Source organism: Pieris rapae, chromosome 24, assembly GCF_905147795.1.
Source record: "Pieris rapae chromosome 24, ilPieRapa1.1, whole genome shotgun sequence".
NCBI classification, from domain to species: domain Eukaryota; kingdom Metazoa; phylum Arthropoda; class Insecta; order Lepidoptera; family Pieridae; genus Pieris; species Pieris rapae.
In genome coordinates this window covers 3,135,393-3,158,538 of record NC_059532.1, presented here as the reverse complement: position 1 = coordinate 3,158,538, position 23,146 = coordinate 3,135,393, and the positions used below count along the sequence as shown (strand labels likewise).

At 37.0% G+C, this 23,146-nt stretch overlaps 2 protein-coding genes across 2 annotated transcripts in view; both read right to left on the bottom strand.

The window, feature by feature from the left end:
- LOC111001698 (cilia- and flagella-associated protein 91-like) overlaps window positions 1-14,203 on the bottom strand; it is a 29,668-nt gene extending 15,465 nt beyond the window's left edge. Inside the window, exons 1-8 of the mRNA XM_045633726.1 lie at window positions 14,024-14,203; window positions 11,332-11,408; window positions 10,563-10,626; window positions 9,684-9,816; window positions 3,855-3,968; window positions 2,358-2,458; window positions 1,464-1,530; window positions 276-396 (exon numbers count right to left, since the gene is read on the bottom strand). Of these exons, the coding sequence (XP_045489682.1) occupies window positions 276-396; window positions 1,464-1,530; window positions 2,358-2,458; window positions 3,855-3,968; window positions 9,684-9,816; window positions 10,563-10,626; window positions 11,332-11,349 (618 nt within the window). The 5' untranslated portion in view covers window positions 11,350-11,408; window positions 14,024-14,203. The remainder of the gene's footprint in view (window positions 1-275; window positions 397-1,463; window positions 1,531-2,357; window positions 2,459-3,854; window positions 3,969-9,683; window positions 9,817-10,562; window positions 10,627-11,331; window positions 11,409-14,023) is intronic.
- Window positions 14,204-15,372: 1,169 nt separating this feature from the next.
- LOC111001679 (chymotrypsin-2) lies at window positions 15,373-22,390 on the bottom strand. Its single transcript, XM_045633691.1, has 5 exons — window positions 22,280-22,390; window positions 20,390-20,567; window positions 18,616-18,862; window positions 16,473-16,625; window positions 15,373-15,592 (listed from the first exon to the last, which is right to left on the bottom strand). The coding sequence occupies exons 2-5, from the start codon at window positions 20,497-20,499 to the stop codon at window positions 15,431-15,433; spliced, it is 672 nt and encodes a 223-aa protein (XP_045489647.1). The 5' UTR covers window positions 20,500-20,567; window positions 22,280-22,390; the 3' UTR covers window positions 15,373-15,430.
- Between the last annotated feature and the right edge of the window lie 756 nt (window positions 22,391-23,146).

Here is a 23,146-nt window from a genome sequence, read left to right as displayed (position 1 = left end):
TAATAATAATTTTGCAGTTTTTAATTTTATTCTTTTGTTTTTCTTTTAAATGTAACTTTGTCTTTTAATGCTTGTTTTCTGTTTTTTGTTTAATCTGTGTAATCTGTTTTGGCTTTGTGTATTGTATTTGTATTTTGTATAATAATATGTATTAAGTAGCTGTTAGATAACTTATAATTAAATAAATAAACTCACGGCCTCTCTGAATATCCAATCCTATGTAATTAGCTGTTGCCTGTTAGATTACTTATAATTAAATAAATAAATAAACTCACGGCCTCTCTGAATATCCAATCTTTTGTCTCGATGTCTGTGATGATAGCATCCTGGCGTTTCATCCATCTCGGGAACTGACCTTTCTCAATCAACTGGGTCCATTTACGGGCGTGACGCATTCTGGAAGATTAACTGTCTTTAGGCCTTGCTAGGCAAAAAAATATCGAAAAAGGAAAATAATAATTATTATGACAATCAAAACCGTTTACGACATCGTTTAGAACAACATACCGGTTATAACGTATATGTTAATTTAGAAAAATTTTTTTTCCTAATTTTGTGGTCCAAATAAAAAAAAATATAGTATACTAGCGGATCCGACAGACGTTGTCCTGTCTACACGTCTTTAATTTCAAAATTTCAATTTTTAATAAGCCATTTTGATGAAAATTATTATTCAAATGTTATGACAATATCTAACGATCCAGCACATGGTCACACACGATATAACACAATGATAAGAAAACGTTTTTTAAATTTCGGGACAGACTAAAATTAAAATTCGAATATTATTTAAAATTTGACACTGCGATGGTAGCGCCCCGTCTGTCGGATCCAATGTAAAACATTCCAAAATCAACAACAACTAATAAATTGAAAATTAATTAAAAAAACATTGTCCAGCGGACAAAATTGTGAATCTAAACCTTTCCCAGATCCCCTTGAACACACACAAAAAATTTCGTCTAAATCGGTCCAGTCGTTTAGGAGGAGTTCAGTCACATACACACGCACACAAGAAATATATATATTAAGATAATAAAGAAATAATCTTATTAAGGAAAAGCTTTGTAAAAAGGCTTACTATAAAGTTAGTAATTATCTAGTTGATAAAAGGGCCTGGGACTAGTGCTGGGCAGGCTACTTCTAATTAATTTGCTATATTTATTTTAAAATAAGTATTGTTTTATGAATTGCTTTTTTTTAAAGAGTACCGAGAGTTTTTTACGCCGGCTTTTTCTCTCCTACACCCTCTGTCTTCTTTACCGATAAGTAGTTTTGCCTACAGGTTCAAATTTAAATGACGTGGAATAAGTGATACCTTCATGATGACCTTGAGGATACCTTATGTTCCAAAATAAACGTATTTATTTTTTTTTATTTTTATTAATATTTAACAAGTGTATGTAAACTTGCTTAAAATTTGTGTTAGACATCGCGATTAAATATATTGTATTTGTACTAACTTGTTGATAATCTCAGTTGTATGAAAGTCGGCGGGCAAATCACCAACTCGGTACGGATTTCCCGGGCCTGAAAAATATTTCTGTTTTTATTTCACTTATTACTACTTTGAATTCTATATAATAAACATTATACACACAGACACACATTGTGAACTATGACAATAATTATGAATCATAAATAATTTTATTATACAGGGTGTCCCAAAAGTCGACGTCAAGACGAAACTTTCTCATAGGTTAATTAATTTTGAAAACTTGGTACGGTATAAAATGACATTTTCCTAAAAGTTGGTGTGATCAGCACAGAGTTTAGGATCATAGGTTACATAAAACACTATTCGGGATGACGTAAGAGAAAAAAAATTGCCAAAAAATAAATATTTGTAACAACAGGAATGAAAAAACTGTCACATGGTGTGCATTTTCTGGAATAACAAAAAAATATCCATAACTTCAAAAATACATGACTTATTTCTTTTTTTTAATTTTTCTGATAACTGGTGTGGCATTACCTATGAGAAAGTTTCGTCTTGACGTCGACTTTTGGGACACCCTGTATAATATCTAGGCGGATGCCTTTATCATCAGAATCAGCCATGTCCATGCCATGTGTAATTAAGTTGTAATGAGGGTAGGAACAAAATCGGTTGGAAAAAAAGCGGCTTGATTGAATATCGATATTTAATTAACAGTCTAGAGATTCAATTAACAAAAATAAATGAAGTTTTACACAACAGAAAACTATTGTCGTTTTATTTAGTCGTTGATATATGTAGGCTTTTAATTGCAAGAATATTGATTACTCTTAACATGTTAATGCGCATTTCTCTACGTTGCATTATTTGAACTACTGAAGCTAGCAACTAAAGGAAATGATTACATGACTTAACATACCCCATTGTAAGTTGTCAAGATAGACAACTTCCGGTGTATTCTGGCATATTTCCGCAGGTTTCGCTTCCGGTTGCCACGGTATAGTTTGAGCTGAAGATTCCCTGTACATATTTATTAGAATTTAGCATTTTCTAGGTTTTAATTAGATTTTATATAAGACTTTAGCTCACTTAAACAGGCTACATAGACATGGAAATGCTGTGGCAATCCAATCTTGACACGACGCCTAAAGAGAACTAACCTTTTGAGTTAATAAACCGTGTGTTGTGAATATAAGTGCAAGTGCGGTATGTCAGACATAAATATTGCATGTACCCAATACTGCCTTTTCTTTCTTTTCTTTAGTTTCTGTATTAACCACAGACACGCTAGCTCCTCTTCGACAGCCATCTTGATACTGATCGCTAACTAACCGCCAATGTTTTAATAGTCGACATTTTGGGGTTAAAACCGCACAGAATATTCTCACATATCTTATCTTATCTTATATCTTTAAACGAGCAATTCTTGTATATATATAATTGGAATCTCGGAATCGGCTCCATCGATTTTCATTTCAGATTTTCAACAGGGCGATAAATCGATGTAGCTAGGAATCATTTCTAGACACACAAATAAAATGACATTCATTTTATTTGTGTTTTATCAACTTAAGTTATATAATTGCCCGTTTAAAGATATCAGTCAAACAAAAACTTAAATATGAACTAGCGGATCCGACAGACGTTGTCCTGTCTACACGTCTTTAAGTTCAAAATTTCAATTTTTAATAAGCCATTTTGATGAAAATTATTATTCAAATGTTATGACAATATCTAACGATCCAGCACATGGTCACACACGATATAACACAATGATAACAAAACTTTTTTTAAATTTCGGGACAGATTAAAATTAAAATTCGAATATTATTTAAAATTTGAAACTGCGATGGTAGCGCCGTCTGTCGGATCCAATGTAAAACATTCCAAAATCGACAACAACTAATAAATTGAAAATTAATTAAAAAAACATTGTCCAACGGACAAAATTGTGAATCTAAACCATTCCCAGATCCCTTGAACACACACAAAAAAATTCGTCTAAATCGGTCCAGTCGTTTAGGAGGAGTTCAGTCACATACACGCACACAAGAAATATATATATTAAGATATAATTATCTTTATTCGATAATTATATTCATATTTCATAATTTTATTAGTATATAATTCGTACTTCAATAAAATTTCCAAAAAAACACAACTTATAACAAAAAATACCGAGCTAAGCTCGGTCATCCAGGTACTTATTATTATATATAAATCTAATTTACTTTTTTAGACATATTACCCCACACCTATGCTTGAAATGCATTTTCGAGTTTTACAGACGTACCTCTGTCTTCTTTGCCGATGAGTAGGGATGCCTACAAGTTCGAATTGATTGACGTGGAATAAGTGATACCTAGATGATCTTATGTTCCAAAATAAACGTATTTTATTTTATTTATTTTTTTACCTATACAGACTCTGCGTCCCTCTATTTCTTGGTCTCGTTGGTCCCACTGTGCATGCAGGAGTAGGTGGTTGAAAATCCGGTGTCGCACATGGTACAGCAAGTAGCTTCTTCGGGCTGAAAGCTTTTTCTTAATAAACCAAAAACCCACAAAGAGGTGATCTTAGTACCTGCTATACTACACGGTTTATTAATATTATAAAGAGGAGGGCAGAATACGAAATTCCACCCGTATCACCTCGACGTCCGCCGTTCCACAACTGCGCGTTTTTCCAGGCAGTTTTTGCCGCGCACTACCACTTTGTGGAACCAGCTGCCAACTGAAGTATTTCCGAACCAATTCGACTTAGGGTCCTTCAAGAAAAGAGCGTACCAATTCTTAAAAGGCCGGCAACGCACTCGCGAGCCCTCTGGCATTGAGAGTGTCCATGGGCGGCGGTATCACTTAACATCAGGTGAGCCTCCTGCCCGTTTGCCCCCTGTTCTATAAAAAAAAAAAAAAGGAAAACTTTGTTTGTTTGTAATGAATAGGCTCATAAACTACTGGACCGATTTTAAAAATTCTTTCACCATTCAAAAGCTAAATTATCCACGAGTAATATAGGCTATATTGGGGGTTAGGGTTAGGGGTTAGGGTTCCGTAAGATATTAGGGTTTTTCCGGACATGAGGTGTAAAAAATCAACCAAAAAAGTTACTTATTTTGCGTACCCTGCCTAAACTATTAAAGATAGAAACATAAAATGTTCTAAGTAATTGTAGATCTTACAAATATCTACAAAAAAGTCCGGGACACACTATACCTATCTATGTCGAGTGAGGCACAATAAACATTTTGTTTCCAACTGAAATATTTTTTTAGTTAATTATATTAAGTTGAAATCAATATTCATCAATATTCATAGTAAAGGACAGCGTCTGTTAGGTCCACTAGTTACTTATAAACTAAGAGGGCGGCCACACGACGCAGTAACAGTGCGATGCGGTGCCGCAACGTCATCCTACATACAAATTACTATACAGTAGAACTCCAATTATCCGAATTAATGGGGACCGGGACCCATTCGGATAATCAAATATTCGGATAATCGGATTTAAAAAAAAATGCCATTGGAGAGAATAAAAGCTACGTTTTGATATTGCACTATTTTTTTATTGAATTAAATGAAAGAAACATGAAATTTTCACATGTTTTAAATATAAATAAAATGTACTTATGTACAAGTTTAGAAATAAACATCTCCGTCAATGTAAGCTGTTCTGCGGTCTTTTATGTGATTCGGATAATCGGCGTTTCGGATAGTCGGAGTTCGGATAATTGGAGTTCTACTGTACCATGCCACACGTGACACGCCGGATTTGTGTGCGAGACGAGGCGAGTACGGATAAAATATGTGGCAATATACCGCAACTTTTCTCTGCTTGAAGTACCAAAATTCTTGGTATTTTTATTTTATTCTGTAGTTGTCTTATCTTGTATAATTGTATTTTTTTTAATTCCTATTTTTTGCAAAACTTATGTTTACATATATTGTCGTACATATTAGATAGAAGATTTAATAAAATTATCGACAGATTTCGTAATATGTATGATGTTGTAGACTTAATAAATAAATAAATACCGCATCGTGTGGCCGCGCTCTATCCAGAGATAATGACAATCAGATTAAATACCTACTAATTAACATTGTTATCTGTATATACGCTTGGCAGACCCGCATCTTTGATACAAAACGTAAAAAGATTGTGTACTGCCATGAGTAGAAGTACATCTGATTCGTAAGTTCTCATATCATTTTATTTATTTATTTATTTATTCACTACATTTTTCTATCTTTACAGTTATTACTAATACGATAGAATTCTAAAATCCCACACCAACTATTCCAGATAAAAACATTAAAAAATTAAACTTATATTCCTAAATCTATCTATCCATAACTAACAATATAGCTAGCATAATATATGTTTCCTAGTGGGAGTGCCATGCTGTTGCTTTCGGGCTTCAGCCAAATGGGCAGGCACGACCGGGGCAGTACCACTGTCTCACAGAAAACCGGCGTGAAGTGATGCAATAGGTTTATCTTATTGTACTCGCGTTTCGTTCGGTGAGTGAGACTCCCGGAGCCCATCCCCCCTCCCCTTCCCCAGAGTATGACGGTGCAGTTTAAAGAAAGATTACCCCAGGGGGGTACCACACGTGGAGAATCCCCCTCTGGGCGTCCATCATCGGAACAATCAGTATCCGGTGGTGGATGCACAGGCTGCCCTTCGTATTCTGGGGTGGGCAAAAACTGCGCTCTAAACAAAACATCCAGTTCTAGTTTTAGGTTTCGATCTCGGGGCAAACGGAAGAATTCGCCGAAGGCAACCCCCTCCACGCTCACAGTGGACTTCACCAATGTTAGGGGGCTCAACTCAAACCTAAGCGCGGTTCACTTTCACCTTGAATCTGCGAAGCCGGCCTTATTCTTCCTCACTGAGACTCAGATATCCTCCCCGGCTGATACTTCTTACCTCTCCTACCCGGGGTACAAATTGGAACATTCATTTGTGCCGCGGGCGGGAGTTTGCGTGTACGTCAGAGAGGATATCTGTTCTCGTCGCCTTGGGACGCTTGAAGGAAGGGACCTATCTAACCTCTGGCTCCGCATAGACTGCAATGACCATCCGCGATTCTATGCGTGCCTGTATAGGTCCCATAGCGGAAATGACGAAACTGACCGACTCATCGAGCACATCCAAATGGCTACAGATTCCCTGCTTGAAAAGGTTCCTACCGCCGAAATCGTGATACTTGGCGATTTTAACGCCCACCATGCCGATTGGCTGGGTTCTGAAACCACCGATCACGCGGGAAGATCCTTTCACGACTTTGCTTTAGCCTACGACCTGACACAAATGGTCCCTGCGATTACGCGAATACCAGATGTGGACGGTCATAAACCCTCTTTGTTGGACCTTCTGCTGACTTCGCATCCGGAGAACTATCAGGTCTCCGTTGACCCGCCATTGGGTTCGTCGGATCATTGTGTGGTCCGGAGTACTGTGCCATCTACGCGCCCTTCGCGGTCGCGCTTTTTGGGTTTTCGCCGTATTTGGCACTACAAGTCAGCAGATTGGGACGGGATGCGGTCTTTCTTTGCGTCCTACCCTTGGGGGCCTATTTGCTTTTCGTCTGAAGCTCCAGATTCCGTCGCTGCCTCTGTCGCCGAAGTGGTTCTGCAGGGAATGGAACTCTTTATTCCTTTTTCTGCGGTGCCGATCGGTGGCAAGTCTCAGCCCTGGTTTAAGCGTTCTTGCAAGACAGCCTCGCGTCGAAAGCGAGAATGCTTTAAGGCATGGGCAGAAGCGGCGAAATCTCGTGATGCTAATACCAGCGAACTCAAAAAAGCATATAACTCAGCCTCCAGGTCCTTCAAACGGGAAATCACTAAAGCAAAGTCAGAGCACATTGCCAGATTTGGCGAGAGATTGGCCCAACTCCCTTCGGGGACTCGAGCCTTCTGGTCTCTAGCCAAAGCTGTCCAAGGGAATTTTTGTCAGCCCTCCATTCCACCATTGCACAGGGAGGATGACTCGCTGGCCCACACTGCGAAGGAGAAGGCCGACCTTTTAGGCTGTCTCTTCGCGTCCAACTCGACTTTGGATGACCGAGGGAGATCACCACCGAGCATTTCACGGTGTGATTCTTCGATGCCGGAAGTTACATTCCGGCAACGTGCTGTCCGTAAAGCATTATCTTCCTTGGACATACATAAGTCGAGCGGGCCGGATGGTATTCCTCCAATTGTGCTGCGTACTTGTGCTCCTGAGTTGGCTCCGGTCTTAACGCGCCTTTTCCGGTACCTGTACTCGCTTGGCACTGTCCCGGAGTGCTGGAAGATCGCATCGATACATCCGATCCCTAAAAAAGGCGATCGCTCCGATCCGTCCAACTATCGCCCAATAGCGATAACCTCCTTGTTCTCCAAAATAATGGAATCCATTATTAATTGCCAGCTCCTGGAGTATCTGGAGGGCCACCAGCTGATAAGTGACTCTCAGTACGGCTTTCGTCGTGGTCGTTCGGCTGGTGACCTTCTTGTATACCTTACGCATAGATGGGCGGAGGCAATTGAGTCCAAGGGGGAGGCTCTAGCGGTTAGTTTGGACATAGCGAAAGCCTTCGATCGGGTGTGGCACAGAGCACTGCTCTCGAAGCTTCCAGCCTATGGGCTTCCCGAGAAATTATGCGATTGGATCTCCAGCTTTCTGGCCGATCGGAGCATCAAGGTCGTCATCGACGGAGCATGTTCCGACCTTAAACCCGTGAACGCTGGGGTCCCTCAAGGCTGTGTTTTATCCCCGACCCTGTTTCTTCTGCATATCAATGATATGTTGCAACTTAGCAACATTCACTGCTATGCGGATGACAGCACTGGGGACACTCTTTACACTGGCCGGGCAAGTATTTCTCGGGCAGATGTCGATGAGTACCGGAACAAACTTGTGTCTGAAGTAGAAACCCTACTACGTGGAGTCTCTGACTGGGGCAGACTAAACCTAGTCCAATTTAACCCCAAAAAGACACAAGTTTGCGCGTTTTCCGCTAAAAAAACACCCTTTGTCGCTACTCCTCTTTTCGAAAACACTCTCCTTAAAGCCACAGCCAGCATTGGAATACTTGGCGTTGACATATCGAACGACGTTCAGTTTCGCGGTCACTTGGAGGGAAAGGCAAAATTAGCCTCCAAAAAGCTCGGTGTGCTCAGCAGGGCGAGACGGTACTTCACTCCGGGCCACCGCTTGCAACTATATAAAGCGCAAATTCGGCCCCACATGGAGTACTGTTCCCACCTTTGGGCGGGTGCTCCCCAGTACCAGCTTCTTCCACTTGACCGTATTCAACGAAGAGCGGTTCGAATCGTTGACGACCAAAATCTCTCCAAGCGGCTTGATCCTTTGGCGTTGCGTAGAGATGTGGGGTCTCTCTGCATCTTCTACCGCATTTACCATGGAGAGTGTTCAGAGGAGTTGTTCGGATTAATACCTGCAGCTGAGTTTCATCATCGGACGTCGAGGCAGAATACGAAATTCCACCCGTATCACCTCGACGTCCGCCGTTCCACAACTGCGCGTTTTTCCAGGCAGTTTTTGCCGCGCACCACCACTCTGTGGAACCAGCTGCCAACTGAAGTATTTCCGAACCAATTCGACTTAGGGTCCTTCAAGAAAAGAGCGTACCAATTCTTAAAAGGCCGGCAACGCACTCGCGAGCCCTCTGGCATTGAGGGTGTCCATGGGCGGCGGTATCACTTAACATCAGGTGAGCCTCCTGCCCGTTTGCCCCCTGTTCTATAAAAAAAAAAAAAAAAAAAAAATTCTTTATATTATTATAGCTTTAATATATTCTCTCATCATTGTTTGTGTAAGAGCAAAAATAAAACATAGAGAAGGGTTTTTTTATATGAGATATAACCCCATAATGCTTTTTAAATGTCATAATTACTCTTAATGACAAATTTTCTATAAAAATATTAAAACAAATTTAAAAAGTTTGGTTTTTGTGCGATAAATAGTTTAGGAGATATAGCCAAATACGTGATTTCACCCCTTTTTCCAAGATGGCGGCCGGCGGACATCGGCGTCAACCTTTCAAACTTGGGTTTCAGAATGTCCCATTTCACGCCCCATAAATAAAATAGCGTCCTCAAAAAAATGTTCAGTCCATGTAAAATTCTTATGTACTATAAAGTTGAGAATTTGTTAATGTGTCAATGTTAATCACTTAACATCAGGTGAGCCTCCTGCCCGTTTGCCCCCTGTTCTATAAAAAAAAAAAAAAACTTACACAGCACCAAACTTGAACCTATCCTTTCCGGTGAGATGTGGTGTGGGCACATTTCTCGCTTCACTCACTTTACGAAGATATGCTCCATATGACCGGTCCACGTGATGAGGCAGTCTACAGTTTGGATGATACACTGGAATGTATAAAATTAATATATAAATGGGCGATCTTAAATAGTTTCTTCCCGACGCATTTTTGCTAAGAAAATATCAATTTTAGTCTAATATCCGGGATTAGAAAAATATACCCTCATCTGTTATTTAGATGAAACAATTTTTTGTAAGCTGATTTCAATATCATGAACTTATAAAAACAACCTAAAACCGACCGACCCACTCTGTGTGTTAATCAACAACGCAAAGCGAGAATCCCTTGTTTGAGAACTTCTGTTACAAGATTGTCTCTTGCAGCATCTATGGCGCTATGATTCGGAGATGAACAATGCCAAAATTTGAAGGATTTCATAATTTTTCGTACAATCCCGAGCGCAGTCTAGCCATACTAGTTCAGTTGCCTTTGGGTTCTCTTTGAAGCAGAACGTATAAATTGAGATTGATTAAAGAAAATAAACGAAGAAAAGAAAAATTTTATCTGTGTTTTAAAGGCTTCATTGTATTATATCCGGAAGATAATAACGTGTTTTACGTGGCAACACTCAATTCTTGTCCTCCACAAACTTTATTTTAAATATTTAATACATACTAGAATTTACGTTACTATCATAATAACTTTCGCCCAAATCTCCCAAGTCGATTTCGTGTATTTTTAATTTTATTTCAATTACTTTGAATTATATAATAAATGGTTAAAATCATTCCGCATCCTTGATAGTTTTCGAGTTTTTATAAAGACAGGTTTATAATAAAGAATATGACATACCAACTCTCATTCGTGGGAATTTCCGAAGCTCGGAGAACATAGTTTTATAAACTGGCTGGATGACCTGGAAGAAAAAAAAATATGTGCATGTTCTAGTGTACACACGTAAGAAGTGAAACTTCTTTATTACCATATTTTTCGAAAAATAATCACAACTATATACAACTTTTCAGAAATTGGTGAAATGAAGTCAATAGAAAATTTCTAATTTAAATAAAAAAACATCTCTGTAATTCACACGTGGTAGGAGTAAAATCTTCAAAAACAAACAACGTTCTTAAAATGAATCATATGTAAATTAAACTTATTTCACTATCTAAATGTACATATTAAACTTTTCTTCAAAAACGGTATATTTTAATGATAAATTTTAATTTATACGTTTAATATCATTCTTTCCTTTGGCAATGTGAGTATCCATGGGCGGCGGTATCATTTAACATCAGGTGTTTCGTATCACCTCGACGTCCACCGTTCCACAACTGCGCGTTTTTCTAGGCAGTTTTTGCCGCGCACTACCACTTTGTGGAACCAGCTGCCAACTGAAGTATTTCCGAACCAATTCGACTTAGGGTCCTTCAAGAAAAGAGCGTACCAATTCTTAAAAGATCGGCAACGCACTCGCGAGCCCTCTGGCATTGAGAGTGTCCATGGGCGGCGGTATCACTTAACATCAGGTGAGCCTCCTGCCCGTTTGCCCCCGGTTCTATAAAAAAAAAGGTGAGCCCGCTTGCCTATTACATAAAAAAATATATAAAAGCCATTTTACCACTTGCGCAGAGGCCATGGCGGCTTTAAACGCCGTTCTTGCATAATCACGAGCTCCTGATACGATATATGCCGAATCTGTGAAAAAAATACATCAATAAAAAAACTACGCTGACGCAACCCAAAGTGAGTCAAAATAAATGAGGAGGAGGAAGGGATTAGGGAGATTACAATGCGCAAAAGCGATGAGAACTTGGAGAAACTGATCGTGGTTAACACAGAAGATCACGTGGCACACCAACCAGATGGACCGATGAAGAGACTCATCTTCTTCAAAGCTATACGGTGTCATAAGACTTCTCTTATGACAGAAATTGGTGGAAGCAGATAAGTCCGTGATCATCCAATATATTTTATCATTGCTACCTCTGTTAGCTACCATAATTGAGAGTTTCGTATATTAAATTTTGGGCGTCTCATCAAAATAAAGCTACTCACGGAAAATTAGCTTGATAGTAATCAAGTGCAAAAATGGGCGATGGATCCTGGACTAGTAGATCTTTCGTTGCTTACCACGACGCTCAGAGGTTATTCCAATTGCGAATTAAAAATACATTCCAGCTTTTTGATATTACAAATTGAATAAACGAAACGCATTTAAAAGTCTATTTACCGAGAAACTAGAGTATGGGACATCGTGACAACGGAATTAATGCGGTTGGAAGTTGGAACAAAACGAAATGCAAACTGTCATTATTTTAGAACATTATAATAAACTTAAATAATTATTAATAGTTTTATCGTTTTTCTAGCTAAACTTACCATATAAATAGTCATGCACTCGGATTTGTGACACATTATATTTTCTTGGTGCTTCGTATATCGTTTCGCCACTCATTTTTATAGATTAAACAATAATATTGGTTGCTAGGTAACAGAGTGAGTAAGCCACATAGTTTAAGTACAATAGTATAATCTATTTATTCTGTACCTACAATTTAATAAGCTCACATCACTGATCACACATTCCACGACACTTAGGTCTAAGAGCTAGCAACGTTTTTGAGAGAGAATTTCAGATAGGCCAATTTTTAGATATTCTATCTCTCTCACTCTCCTGCAGTTTTAACAGTAATAAAAATGTCTGGCAAAATAAGATTTACGTTGTAGAAAGTTCAATAAAAAAAACATAAAAATGATTTAAAAAAATCGATATTTTACCTGTGCAAGTAGGATGCGCACTGATGAACGCAACCACTACCACCAGCCAGATAGTAAATCTATATATCCATAGGATATCTAAAAACTGGCCTACCTGAAATGCTTGCTTTCCTGACGTTGCTAGCTCTCGAACTATATAGGTCTCTCGTGAGACAAACATTTTTTTTTATTTCACTGCATTATTCTACAGTTACTACTAATTCGATAGAACGCCAAAATAATACCGACACCAATTGGCAATTATCCAACATAAAAATCTTTTACTTATATGCCTAAATCTTATAACTGGCGCGTAACCGAATAACGTGACGCGTAACGACAAAATGTGACGGTAAATTCCAACGCCGATAAAGAAGTTTTACTGCAACAATAAATTCAGTACATTTGCGTTGGAATGCTTTCAATGCTCTGTACAGAGAAGAATTAAAAGAAGTATTCGTATATCAGAACGAAGTTACTTTTCTCGCGTTGCCAAAGTCTTAATTTTTTCCGTCTAGTCCAGGCGGAAAAAATAAGAATGAAAAGTTTTAACGAAGAAGCTGGCGACATATCTATGATGGAGATGTCTCTATCTTCAAATTTGTTGTCAAAATGAAACACAATAAATTAAAACTAAATAATAATTTTCAATTACTAAAATATAGCCTACAGATTAAGTTTATATTTTTTTTATTTTTTTATTTTTTATTTTTTATTTATTTGGTGCACAAAACACATTATAATCTTTACAAAAATAAACTTAAAACTAATAGTTATGAACAGGATTCTAATGTAAAACCATGTGCACACTGCAAAATTAATGTACATCAATAAAAGGCTCATAACTAACAAAGGTAACATAGTAAAAAAAAAAACAATAATAATAATAATAATAAGTTCCTCGACACCAATTTAACGTAACGTTAACCAGGACCACAAGGGTCAGCACTTAACCTACGATGGAGGATGTCTTTAACGACACTAATGAATTTATTGATGTTGCGACAGAATATGTCCACAAGTAAGTGGTTGCTCTTTGCCATCTCGTTATATTGACGAGCCATCCTGGTCAAAGGGTTGTAAAAAGAGATGTTATTCTTATAGGTTTGAAGGGAAAATAAATTGACTTCGTTAGCTCTACGGGCACTAAATCTAATGTTAAGGCTAATGTGAGCTAGTAGTTCGGGAGAGTCTATAATGGAGTGGGTGATTTTGTAAAGGTAAACTAAGTTACATTAACTATATTACATTATATTTGTTAAAAATAAAATAAATATTATTATAACTTAAAAAAAATATTACAATTCCTTCACTAATTAATCGAAAAGAACTTCGTTCCACCCGGGGGTCCCTTGAAATCTCTCAAGTTTTTTATTATTTGAGTCTTACAAAACCCCCTTTTATAGCAAAAAGTATCAGGCTCAAAAAAGAAAACAAAAGACTAACGTCCTTAGCGATAATTGCTAAGTTCTTAGCGATTTTAAACAGTGTATCACAAAGAACGGTTCGGTGGCCGTCGATGCATAATCTTATACTAAGTCCTGAGTACATACCTCAATGTAGTGCTCCTAAAGCATTGGTCTGGTGATCATGACGCACAACGCTGCGGTATGCGCCGCAACGCAGCGTATCGACGCAGCATTTAGCGTCCCTGCGGCGAGGTGGTCAGTTGATTTTGCCGCAGCTACCAAGGTAGATGTGAACATGAACAATTCTTCCATATTGACTCAGTGACGCACACCCGTGACGCACACCGCACACTGCAGCATTGAAGATTGAACCAAGAATGACTTATGACGCCGCGCTGTGCGGCAGTACAACTCCCCACTTCACCGCGCTTGCCCCTCGCCGCTGACGCATACTGCGACGGAACAAGAGAACATTCTCGACGTTTTTCATATGATGGGTGTACGGCAACGCATACCGCAGCGTTGTGCGTCATGATCACCAGACCAAAGCTTTATTAGGACGAAAGGCACAAAATGACGTCAGCCGTAAGGATGGAGAAATTGTTAATTTGGGAACAAAAACAGGTTAGACTGATGTTGAACTTGCCTTACAATAATAGTTCACGCACAAAAACACTCACTATAAGTCTTAATGGAGGACGTAACTATAAAACTTAACACAAAAACACTATAATATACACTATAATATATATAAAACTGCATCAAACTTTACCCAACTAAAGCTCAACAACGACTCACTAACAATGCGCGGATCAGCCGAGTTAAAATATTTTTGGGATCACCCTCATGACCCTCATTAAATTTTATAAACTAAAAATGATTCTATTACGAACAAACAGTATTTTATATTGTTACAGAAACTTAATTCAGTGTTAAGTCCCCCATCTCAAATATCTGAAAAGTACGTACATTTAAAACTCAGTTTTTGCATACAAGCTGTATGTCTATAGAAAGTGTGGACTCGGCCTTTTTTTACCCAGTGCTTAATCTTATTCTTATATATATCTTCTTTGTTTATATATATATATATACCTATATAAATGGAATCTCGGAATCGGCCCCAACGATTTTCATGAAATTTAGTATACGGGGGGTTTCGGGGGCGATACATCGATCTAGCTAGAAATATATGATAGAAAATAACAAAAAAAATATAAAAATAAAAAAATTGTTTTAACGACACAACATATTTCATAATTTTATTAGTATGTACTTAAATATAATTTTTAATATAATTTCCACAACACAATTTATCGGTCATCCAGGGACTATAATTTATAATTACCTGTAATACAGGTGCACATCCTTTAGTAGGCATCAGTCTCACATAAACAATAACTATCCCTCAAAAGAAGAATGAAAATTATTTACATAAATTAATAAATAGTTGTAACTTATCATGTATGAAGTTTTGTGAGAAAATAAAGAAAGATTATTATTATTTCAGACTTTAATATGTAGGCAAGCAATCAATGATTCGAAACACATAATTTAATCCTTCATATGTTTCATAATCCAGTCGTAATAACTGGAAACCGACGCAAAAACATGTGGGTAGTTATTAGCACATGGAAACGGTTCCCAGGACAAGACTCCAACTTGTACATAGCTTTTCTTTCCATCAAAAGCGACCAGGGGACCTCCCGCATCACCCTAGAAAAGGAATAGGTTCATTAATAAAAAAATCGGTTATCCGTAATGTCGGTTAACTGACAATAATAATAATAAACGAGTACGTCATAAGAAAATACTAATGGAATGGTTGCATTTTTCAATAGAAAATATTAATTTTATATGTTTGATAGGTATTTTGTATGGATATAGAGTCGTCTCAAACTTTTTCGTCTGTGTGTTGCATGTCGCGTGACGGTCGGCCGCGGAGTAGGGATAAAGTGAAAGGCGCTCGTCATAGCAGCCGAGGCCAATATGGCGGGGCCTATAGTTTGCAGCAGCTGACCGTGTGGTGTACAGGCCATTATTCATTTGTTCCAGTGCTCCACGCTATTTTGTTTGTTAGTACAAAAGTAGTAGTGGTTTCATAAAACCACACAATACTTTTTTTGTTTTGTGATTATTTTTTATCATAAACGACATTTGTCTCTTTTTGTGTTTGTTGTGTAGCTGGTATAAAGTGGGTGCCATTAGTACTTGTGGCGTTTAAAACATTTTATTATTAAAATATAATCGTTATATTCGCTATTCAGTTTTTCTAACTGAATTCCTGTTTTTACAAAAAAAAAACAATTTAATTCTTGCATACGATCAAAATGTGTAATGTTTGTTTCCACAGAGTCGGTAATTTAGCAAAGATATTACAAATCACTCTCCCATAAACTATCTATCAGAAAACCAATGCTATGGGAATCCCGAAATTAGAATCATTTGACAGATCATATACGATCACAGACAAAAAGGTTATGCTAGAATATACAAAGTTAATTGTTAATCTCGGGGATTTGTACTCTGTGTAATGGTAACCATGGCAACGAACACTGACTGCAATTCTTTTCCGAAGTCACCAAGTCTAACTTACATTACAAGCACCCTCCATACTTGGAGCTCTCAGGCAGAGCTGTTTGTCATCAATAGGAAGGAAGTATGAACGTTTGAACTCCTTCTTGCAGTCCTTATTGCTAATACTCTCTAGGAGAAGAGCTTGAAGATAGTCCGGCACAGTTCCATGATTCTGTGAAAAAATTCAATTACATTGGAGGATCCATTTTTGATGTGAAACATCTATAGCCGCACGTAAAACCGATTTCTGGCGTGGCGATGCATGCCGTGGCGACGCGTCGCCACGCTATATGATGGTATATACATACAATAAATATGCAGTAGAAAATTTTTGTATTTAATGAAAATAATTGTTTATTTAATAAATAGTCATCGTTATCTGAAAAAAAATCATAATATTTTATTTTATCATTATGACATATTTAGTTCGTATCACAATCTGTTCTTTTCTGCATATTACTTTTACGTAATAATGTCGATGTTTCACATCTGCCAGTCGTCGTGTGAGGACTCACATTTTTACCACAAAGACTGTTTAGGGTGCGTTCCACTAAGCGTTCACAACGCCTAAAATACTTATTCAGGCGTTCCAAATGGCGACCGCGATCGTTGGGGTCGCGGCGAAAACGTCATTAATGACGTCATTACTTATGCTCACGCTAAGCTCACGACGACCCATCTCAAGAGGTGGGTCGATGTGAGCGTTTTAAGTAACTGAGCGCAATTTTTAAAACTAAAAGCAGCAAACATGGCGACAATATCGTTCTATTGTGCCGAACGAGATACTGTTGTATCAAACTTTCTCCTGCAGATTATTATAATACGAACATAAATTAGTTAAATACTCCTCTAAAATTAAAGTATATACATATTTATTGTTTAATAAATCGTGTTAACCAATAATTAATTGAAGAAGATTTCAATAAGAACTTAATGAAAACACCTACAAATTACATAACCTCATCAACATTTTGTTTTGTTTTTTTAGATGCGCCATGTGTATTATTTAAATGAACGCTCAAAACGCTCCAAAATCCATTCCACTTGAGTTAATGATTGTGACGTCCAGAACCAAGTGGAACGGCAAAAACCGGCTTAGTGGAACTCACCCTTAATCGGTTGTCTGTAAAGTCGGTTTACTGGCGATACTTAGACGTGACGTCATAAGAACATACTGATGGATTGGTTGCATTAAAAAAATAAAATATTTGTTTGATAGATATTTTGTATGGATAGGAAATCACAATTGAATTCAAGTGTTAGACTTCTCCCAGCCAGTAATGCAGGATAACGTTTTAAAGAAGAGAATAGATAAATACTTTATATTTGCACACTGGTATATAATCTTCTAAATAGTATCTGTAATAGCTCCCAAAACAAAGAATGCCCGCCAAAATTTCAAACTCCCGACGGGCCCTCGCCTCGCTCGGTTGTTTTTTCTCTTAACCAATCAACGCCCGATATTTTCCCGCCTAAAAGCCACCAATCGTGGGTCTTGTCAATGGAACTATTATTTACAAAATCACATTAAATATCATTGTATCTATTTTAAGTCATAATTTAAGATAATAATAATACAAATCTGTTTATTAAATTACCTGAATTATAACAAACTTGCATTTATTGCTATTATTATTACTATATATTATTACTATATAGTTAGTGATTATCTAGTTGGTAAAAGGGCCTGGGACTAGTGCTGGGCAGGCTACTTCTAATTAATTTGCTATATTTGTTTTAAATATTGTAGAATAGAATAGTAGAATTGTTAAATGATTTACTTTTTTTTTTTAAAGAGTACCGACAGTTTTTTACGCCGGCTTTTTCTCTCGGCCAACACCCTCTGTCTTTGCCGATGAGTAGGGATGCCAACAGGCTCGAATTTAATGACGTGGAATAAGTGATACCATGATTATATTATGTTCCAAAATAAACGTATTTTATTTTATTGTAAAAACCACTGCGCTTGCACTTCAACCCTCAAATAGAACGCCTCAGAGCGAGGTAACGCCGCATGAGCATGCATTTTGGAATTCTATCGTATTAGTAGTTACTGTTAAGATAGAAAAATGTAGTGAAATAAATAAATTTAAAAAAAAAAAAGTCGTGTTTTTTCGTGCGTGCAGTACCGCCTTTATAAACTAAATTATCTGAATACTTACATCAGTTTCACCCCATCCCGTCAAAAGACAAACTGTTCCAGGTGCCACAGGCGTTTTTCTAAGTTTGATTGCTCTAAGGTCCCATTTCATTTTGATTTTACCATCGATTTTTATCAGAGCTATGTCATTTTTCAAATATTTCCTCATGAATTTCTCGTGATTGATAATTTTCTTTATTGTGTAACGATCGCCACCTGATCGCGGTGTGTATGATCTAACCACTATGGAAAGTGCTTTCGCATCAATACTGTAAATTAAAATTGGATACATATCACTACATATTATAAAACAAAGTCGCTTTCTCTGTCCCTATGTCCTTTGTATGCTTAAATCTTTGAAACTACGCAACGGATTTTGATGCGGTTTTTTTAAATAGATAGAGTGATTCAAGAGGAAGGTTTATATGTAAAATAACACCCATTAAATAGTGGAGAAGTACTGTTATTTTTGAGGTTTCTAATGTGATGTCGTAAATAATTACATTTTTTCCGCTTACAAATTGCAAACGCAGGCTTCAGCCTACGAGTTTTATCAAAATAATGCACTAAGTATTGTACACATTGAAAAGGTCTACAGAAAAGTCCATGACGGTATATGTCTATCTCTTATGGGTAACATTACAACTACAGAAAATCTGTGAACGTTGTATATAATTTTTATATACAACGTTCACAGATTTTCTGTAGTGTATTTAGTATCAGCATTGCACCCGTGCGAAGCCGGGGCGGGTCGCTAGTATATACATATAGTATAGGCCCCGGCTGGTATGTCTGATGCTGGTGATACACTCGAAGGTTAATATCGCAATACTGCAAGAATATGCAATGGTGCACTGCCACACGGATTAAATAATTTAAATTTGATTTAAATGTAATTTTTTAATTTTTTAGTATAATTAATAAACCATTTAGGTTAGGAACACAAGGACACTTTCTAAACTTAAAATATTCGAAATATACTAATTATATTTATTTCATATATTATAGATACATCTTATTTTAACTGTATTAACAAGTTTGATTAAAATATTGAATTTAATATGTTCTAAACTATTATTTGGTTTACGTTCGATACAAGAAAAAGGTTTTATGTCATAGTTTGGTATCAGGTGCATCTGTCAAATTTTAGTTCAGCCGAGCGGTCATGGTACGAATTTTCATTCAAATTGAACGAACGAAATCTGATTACCGCTAAGGTCACGTGGGAACCTAAACTGTCTTGTTTTTTCGATGTCATGTTTGGAATAAGGGCGAGGCCACACTGCTGCGTTGCGTCGGAGCGGTGCCGCAACGTCAACCTACATACAAATTACTCATAGACTTAGTATATACTGGCGTATATACTAAGTACGCCAGTATATACTAAGTCTATGAAATTACTATTCCGCGTCACACGACGCGCCGCCGCCCGGCGTCACACCACCGGACTTTTGACCTGCGAGGCGGTACGGGGAGGAGTAAAATATATTGCCATTTACCAGATCCCAACGCCCGTGTGGCACCCTATAGTTCGAAAGAATTGATACCGCATCGTGTGGCCGCGCTCTTAGTGATACATCTCAGTTCTTGCCCGCTCTACGCCCTTAACTTGCGAACTGTTAGTAGATGTAAATTTACAATTAATTTAATATTTTTTGACGTTCATAAGTGTACTTGTGAATAAAGTTGTTACCTATATGAATAAAGATATTTTGAGTTTGAGTGAGTTTGAGTAGGCTGTCAATAGGCTCGCAATAAGAGCTCATGGTAGGCGCTCAGGATAAAAAGCTACTGACCCATATGTACAGTGACTAGCTGTTAAAACCCATTCTTCGTGTATAATAGAACCACCACACATGTGTCTTTCAGTATCATTTTGGTGCTCACGTATGGAGACTTGGTACATAGAGAATTTATCTGGTGAATTTTGTCCACCTATGATTCGCGTATCTCCACCAAATATATCAGACTCGCCTGTGGATAAATAAGATTTAATTAGCCACCCTCAATGCTATAATACTGGCAATAACAGAAATAGTAAATAAATGTCTTGTAGTCGAGCACTTTTTTCGAGATGACATAAAAAATAATAAAATGTGAGCCGTCACGGGACGCCTGGCAGATGTGAAACATCGACATTATTTTGTAAAAGTAATATGCAGAAAAGAACAGATTGTGATAGGAACTAAATATGTTATAATGATAAAATAAAATATTACGATTTTTTTCCAGATAACGATGACTATTTGTTAAATAAACATTATTTTCATTAAATATTTTTAATGTGAAATTTACTACTGCATTTAGACTGTATATCATATAGCGTGGCGACGCGTCGCCACGGTATGCGTCGCCACGGCATGCGTCGCCATGCCATAAATCGGTTTTACGTGCGGCTATAGATGTTTCACATCAAAAACGAGTGGAGCACGACGTACAGACACCAGGGGTAACTCAAGTTCGGCTCTACATCAAGAGCAAACAACGTATATGGCGAGAGAACGTTACGGTATTTGTTACCGCGGCTAATAAATAGTCTACCAAAGCAGATAATAGATAGCCTAACTCTATAAACTCTAAATTAAAAAACTACTTTTATATGCATATATCGCGCTCCTAAACAAGACTGCTATGGTTACAATACAAATCATAACGGATTTCGGATATATTATATTATTTTGTATAAAAAATAATTTAAAAAAGCTTATGTAAAACATGCTCATGTAAGGCACCCTTTGTGATGACTGACGGGTCCAAAAAGACTAGAAAAATACCCTTTCTTGGAATATAACAGTGAAGGAGGCCTTCACTCGGTGGAAGCTGGTCTTATTATGTTAAACATAACATGGACTTACAGATTACAGATGATATATTTGTACGGTTCCTGGGTCATCAGGTGGTAGAAATAATAGAAGATTTGTAGATTACCTTATATTCACCACTTCCGTATAACAATAGACTATGAGCGATATAATAAAATTGTAATTAAACAATAGAAGAGAGTGCCTGCGGACGGCTATACTCTGCGGCGTGACTCCGACAATATAGGAAATCGTCATGCATATAAAGTGATCCAAGTTTACAACCAGGGCACGTACATACATTGGAAATCTCCACGTTTGTAGCTGAGCAAAATGTACAGCCTTGGCTCGTACAATATTCTTACGAGGATTTAAACCACAGAGCGAATTCTACGCGCTTGAACGAGTTCGAGAACGAACGAACGAAAAAAAGAACGAGAGAACGAGAATGAAAACATCGATGACGTGTGCCTAGGAGAAGAATTTATCTCTGGTCTCTTGCTACAATTTTTCTAAATAAATAAATACTTACCCAAAAGTCCCCGCGAAAGTAAAAGCACCAAACACAGTTGTAAGAACATTTTTCTAATTTTACTTTTTACGCTTATTTATAAGGTGTAATGTTTCGAAAGTAAATTAAGAAAAATAATTATAAAACTAATTAACTTTTCACTTAAATAATTAATCATTATATCGTCTTTCGTAAGTAAATTAAAAAAAAAATAGAATTTTAGATACAATTTATTATCATTGTTTTTTCTTCTAATTTAGTATAATATGTTAAGAAATATGGGCTATAAAAAAAATAAAAATTATTGATTTGATAACACAGTGTAGGTACAATTATAAACGTCAATAAATAAATACATATTAAATGCTACTAACTTTTACATGTTCTGCCTGTACTTTAAAGAGCGTAGAATGAGGCCTCAGATTTCTGAATCTGTTTCATGATCATTTTTAAATCCAATAGGCAAGTAGGTGATCAGTCTCCAGTGCCTGACACACGTCGACTTTTGGGTCTAAGACATGTCGGTTTCCTCACGTTTCCCTTCACCGTTCGGGCAAATGCTAAATGCGTATAAAGTCCATTGATGCACAGCCCGGTATCGAACCTACGACCTCAGGTATGAATCGCACGCTGAAGCCACTAGTCCAACACTGCTCTTATATTACAAGTCAATTTAATATTATCAATTAATAGATATTAGTATTTTTTTTTTGTTTATTTTGTGGCCGTTTCTTTAGTTTTTCTTTTGATATACCTTAAGTTCGAATGTAATGTGATGTGTCAAATTTGTGATGTCATATTTCCTTGTATTTTTTAGGCATACACATTGTTTTAGAATGTATAATAATAATAATAATAATAATAATAATAATAATTTATTTATTGCACGAATATGGTATAAAATGTCAAGGTGGTACAATTGTCAGTCGTTCGCATATTCTGCCACACACAGTGGCGCGCAAATTTATCTTAGCTTAGATTTTACATTATTAGTCAGATTCATATCAATTAAGTCAATTATTATACATAATTAAATTTATATAAATTACCATGTCTCACACAAATAATCGTTTATTGAGTAGTACGTTTTTTCTAAAAGTAATGCACTAAGTCGCTTTTTAAAGATTCTTGTCGGAAGATCTTTAAGTTCTTTCGGTAATCTATTGTAAATTTTAATTGCCATACAGAAGGCGTTTTTCCGAAATAATTCTAAATTTATTTTTGGCACAGCCAATTTCTCC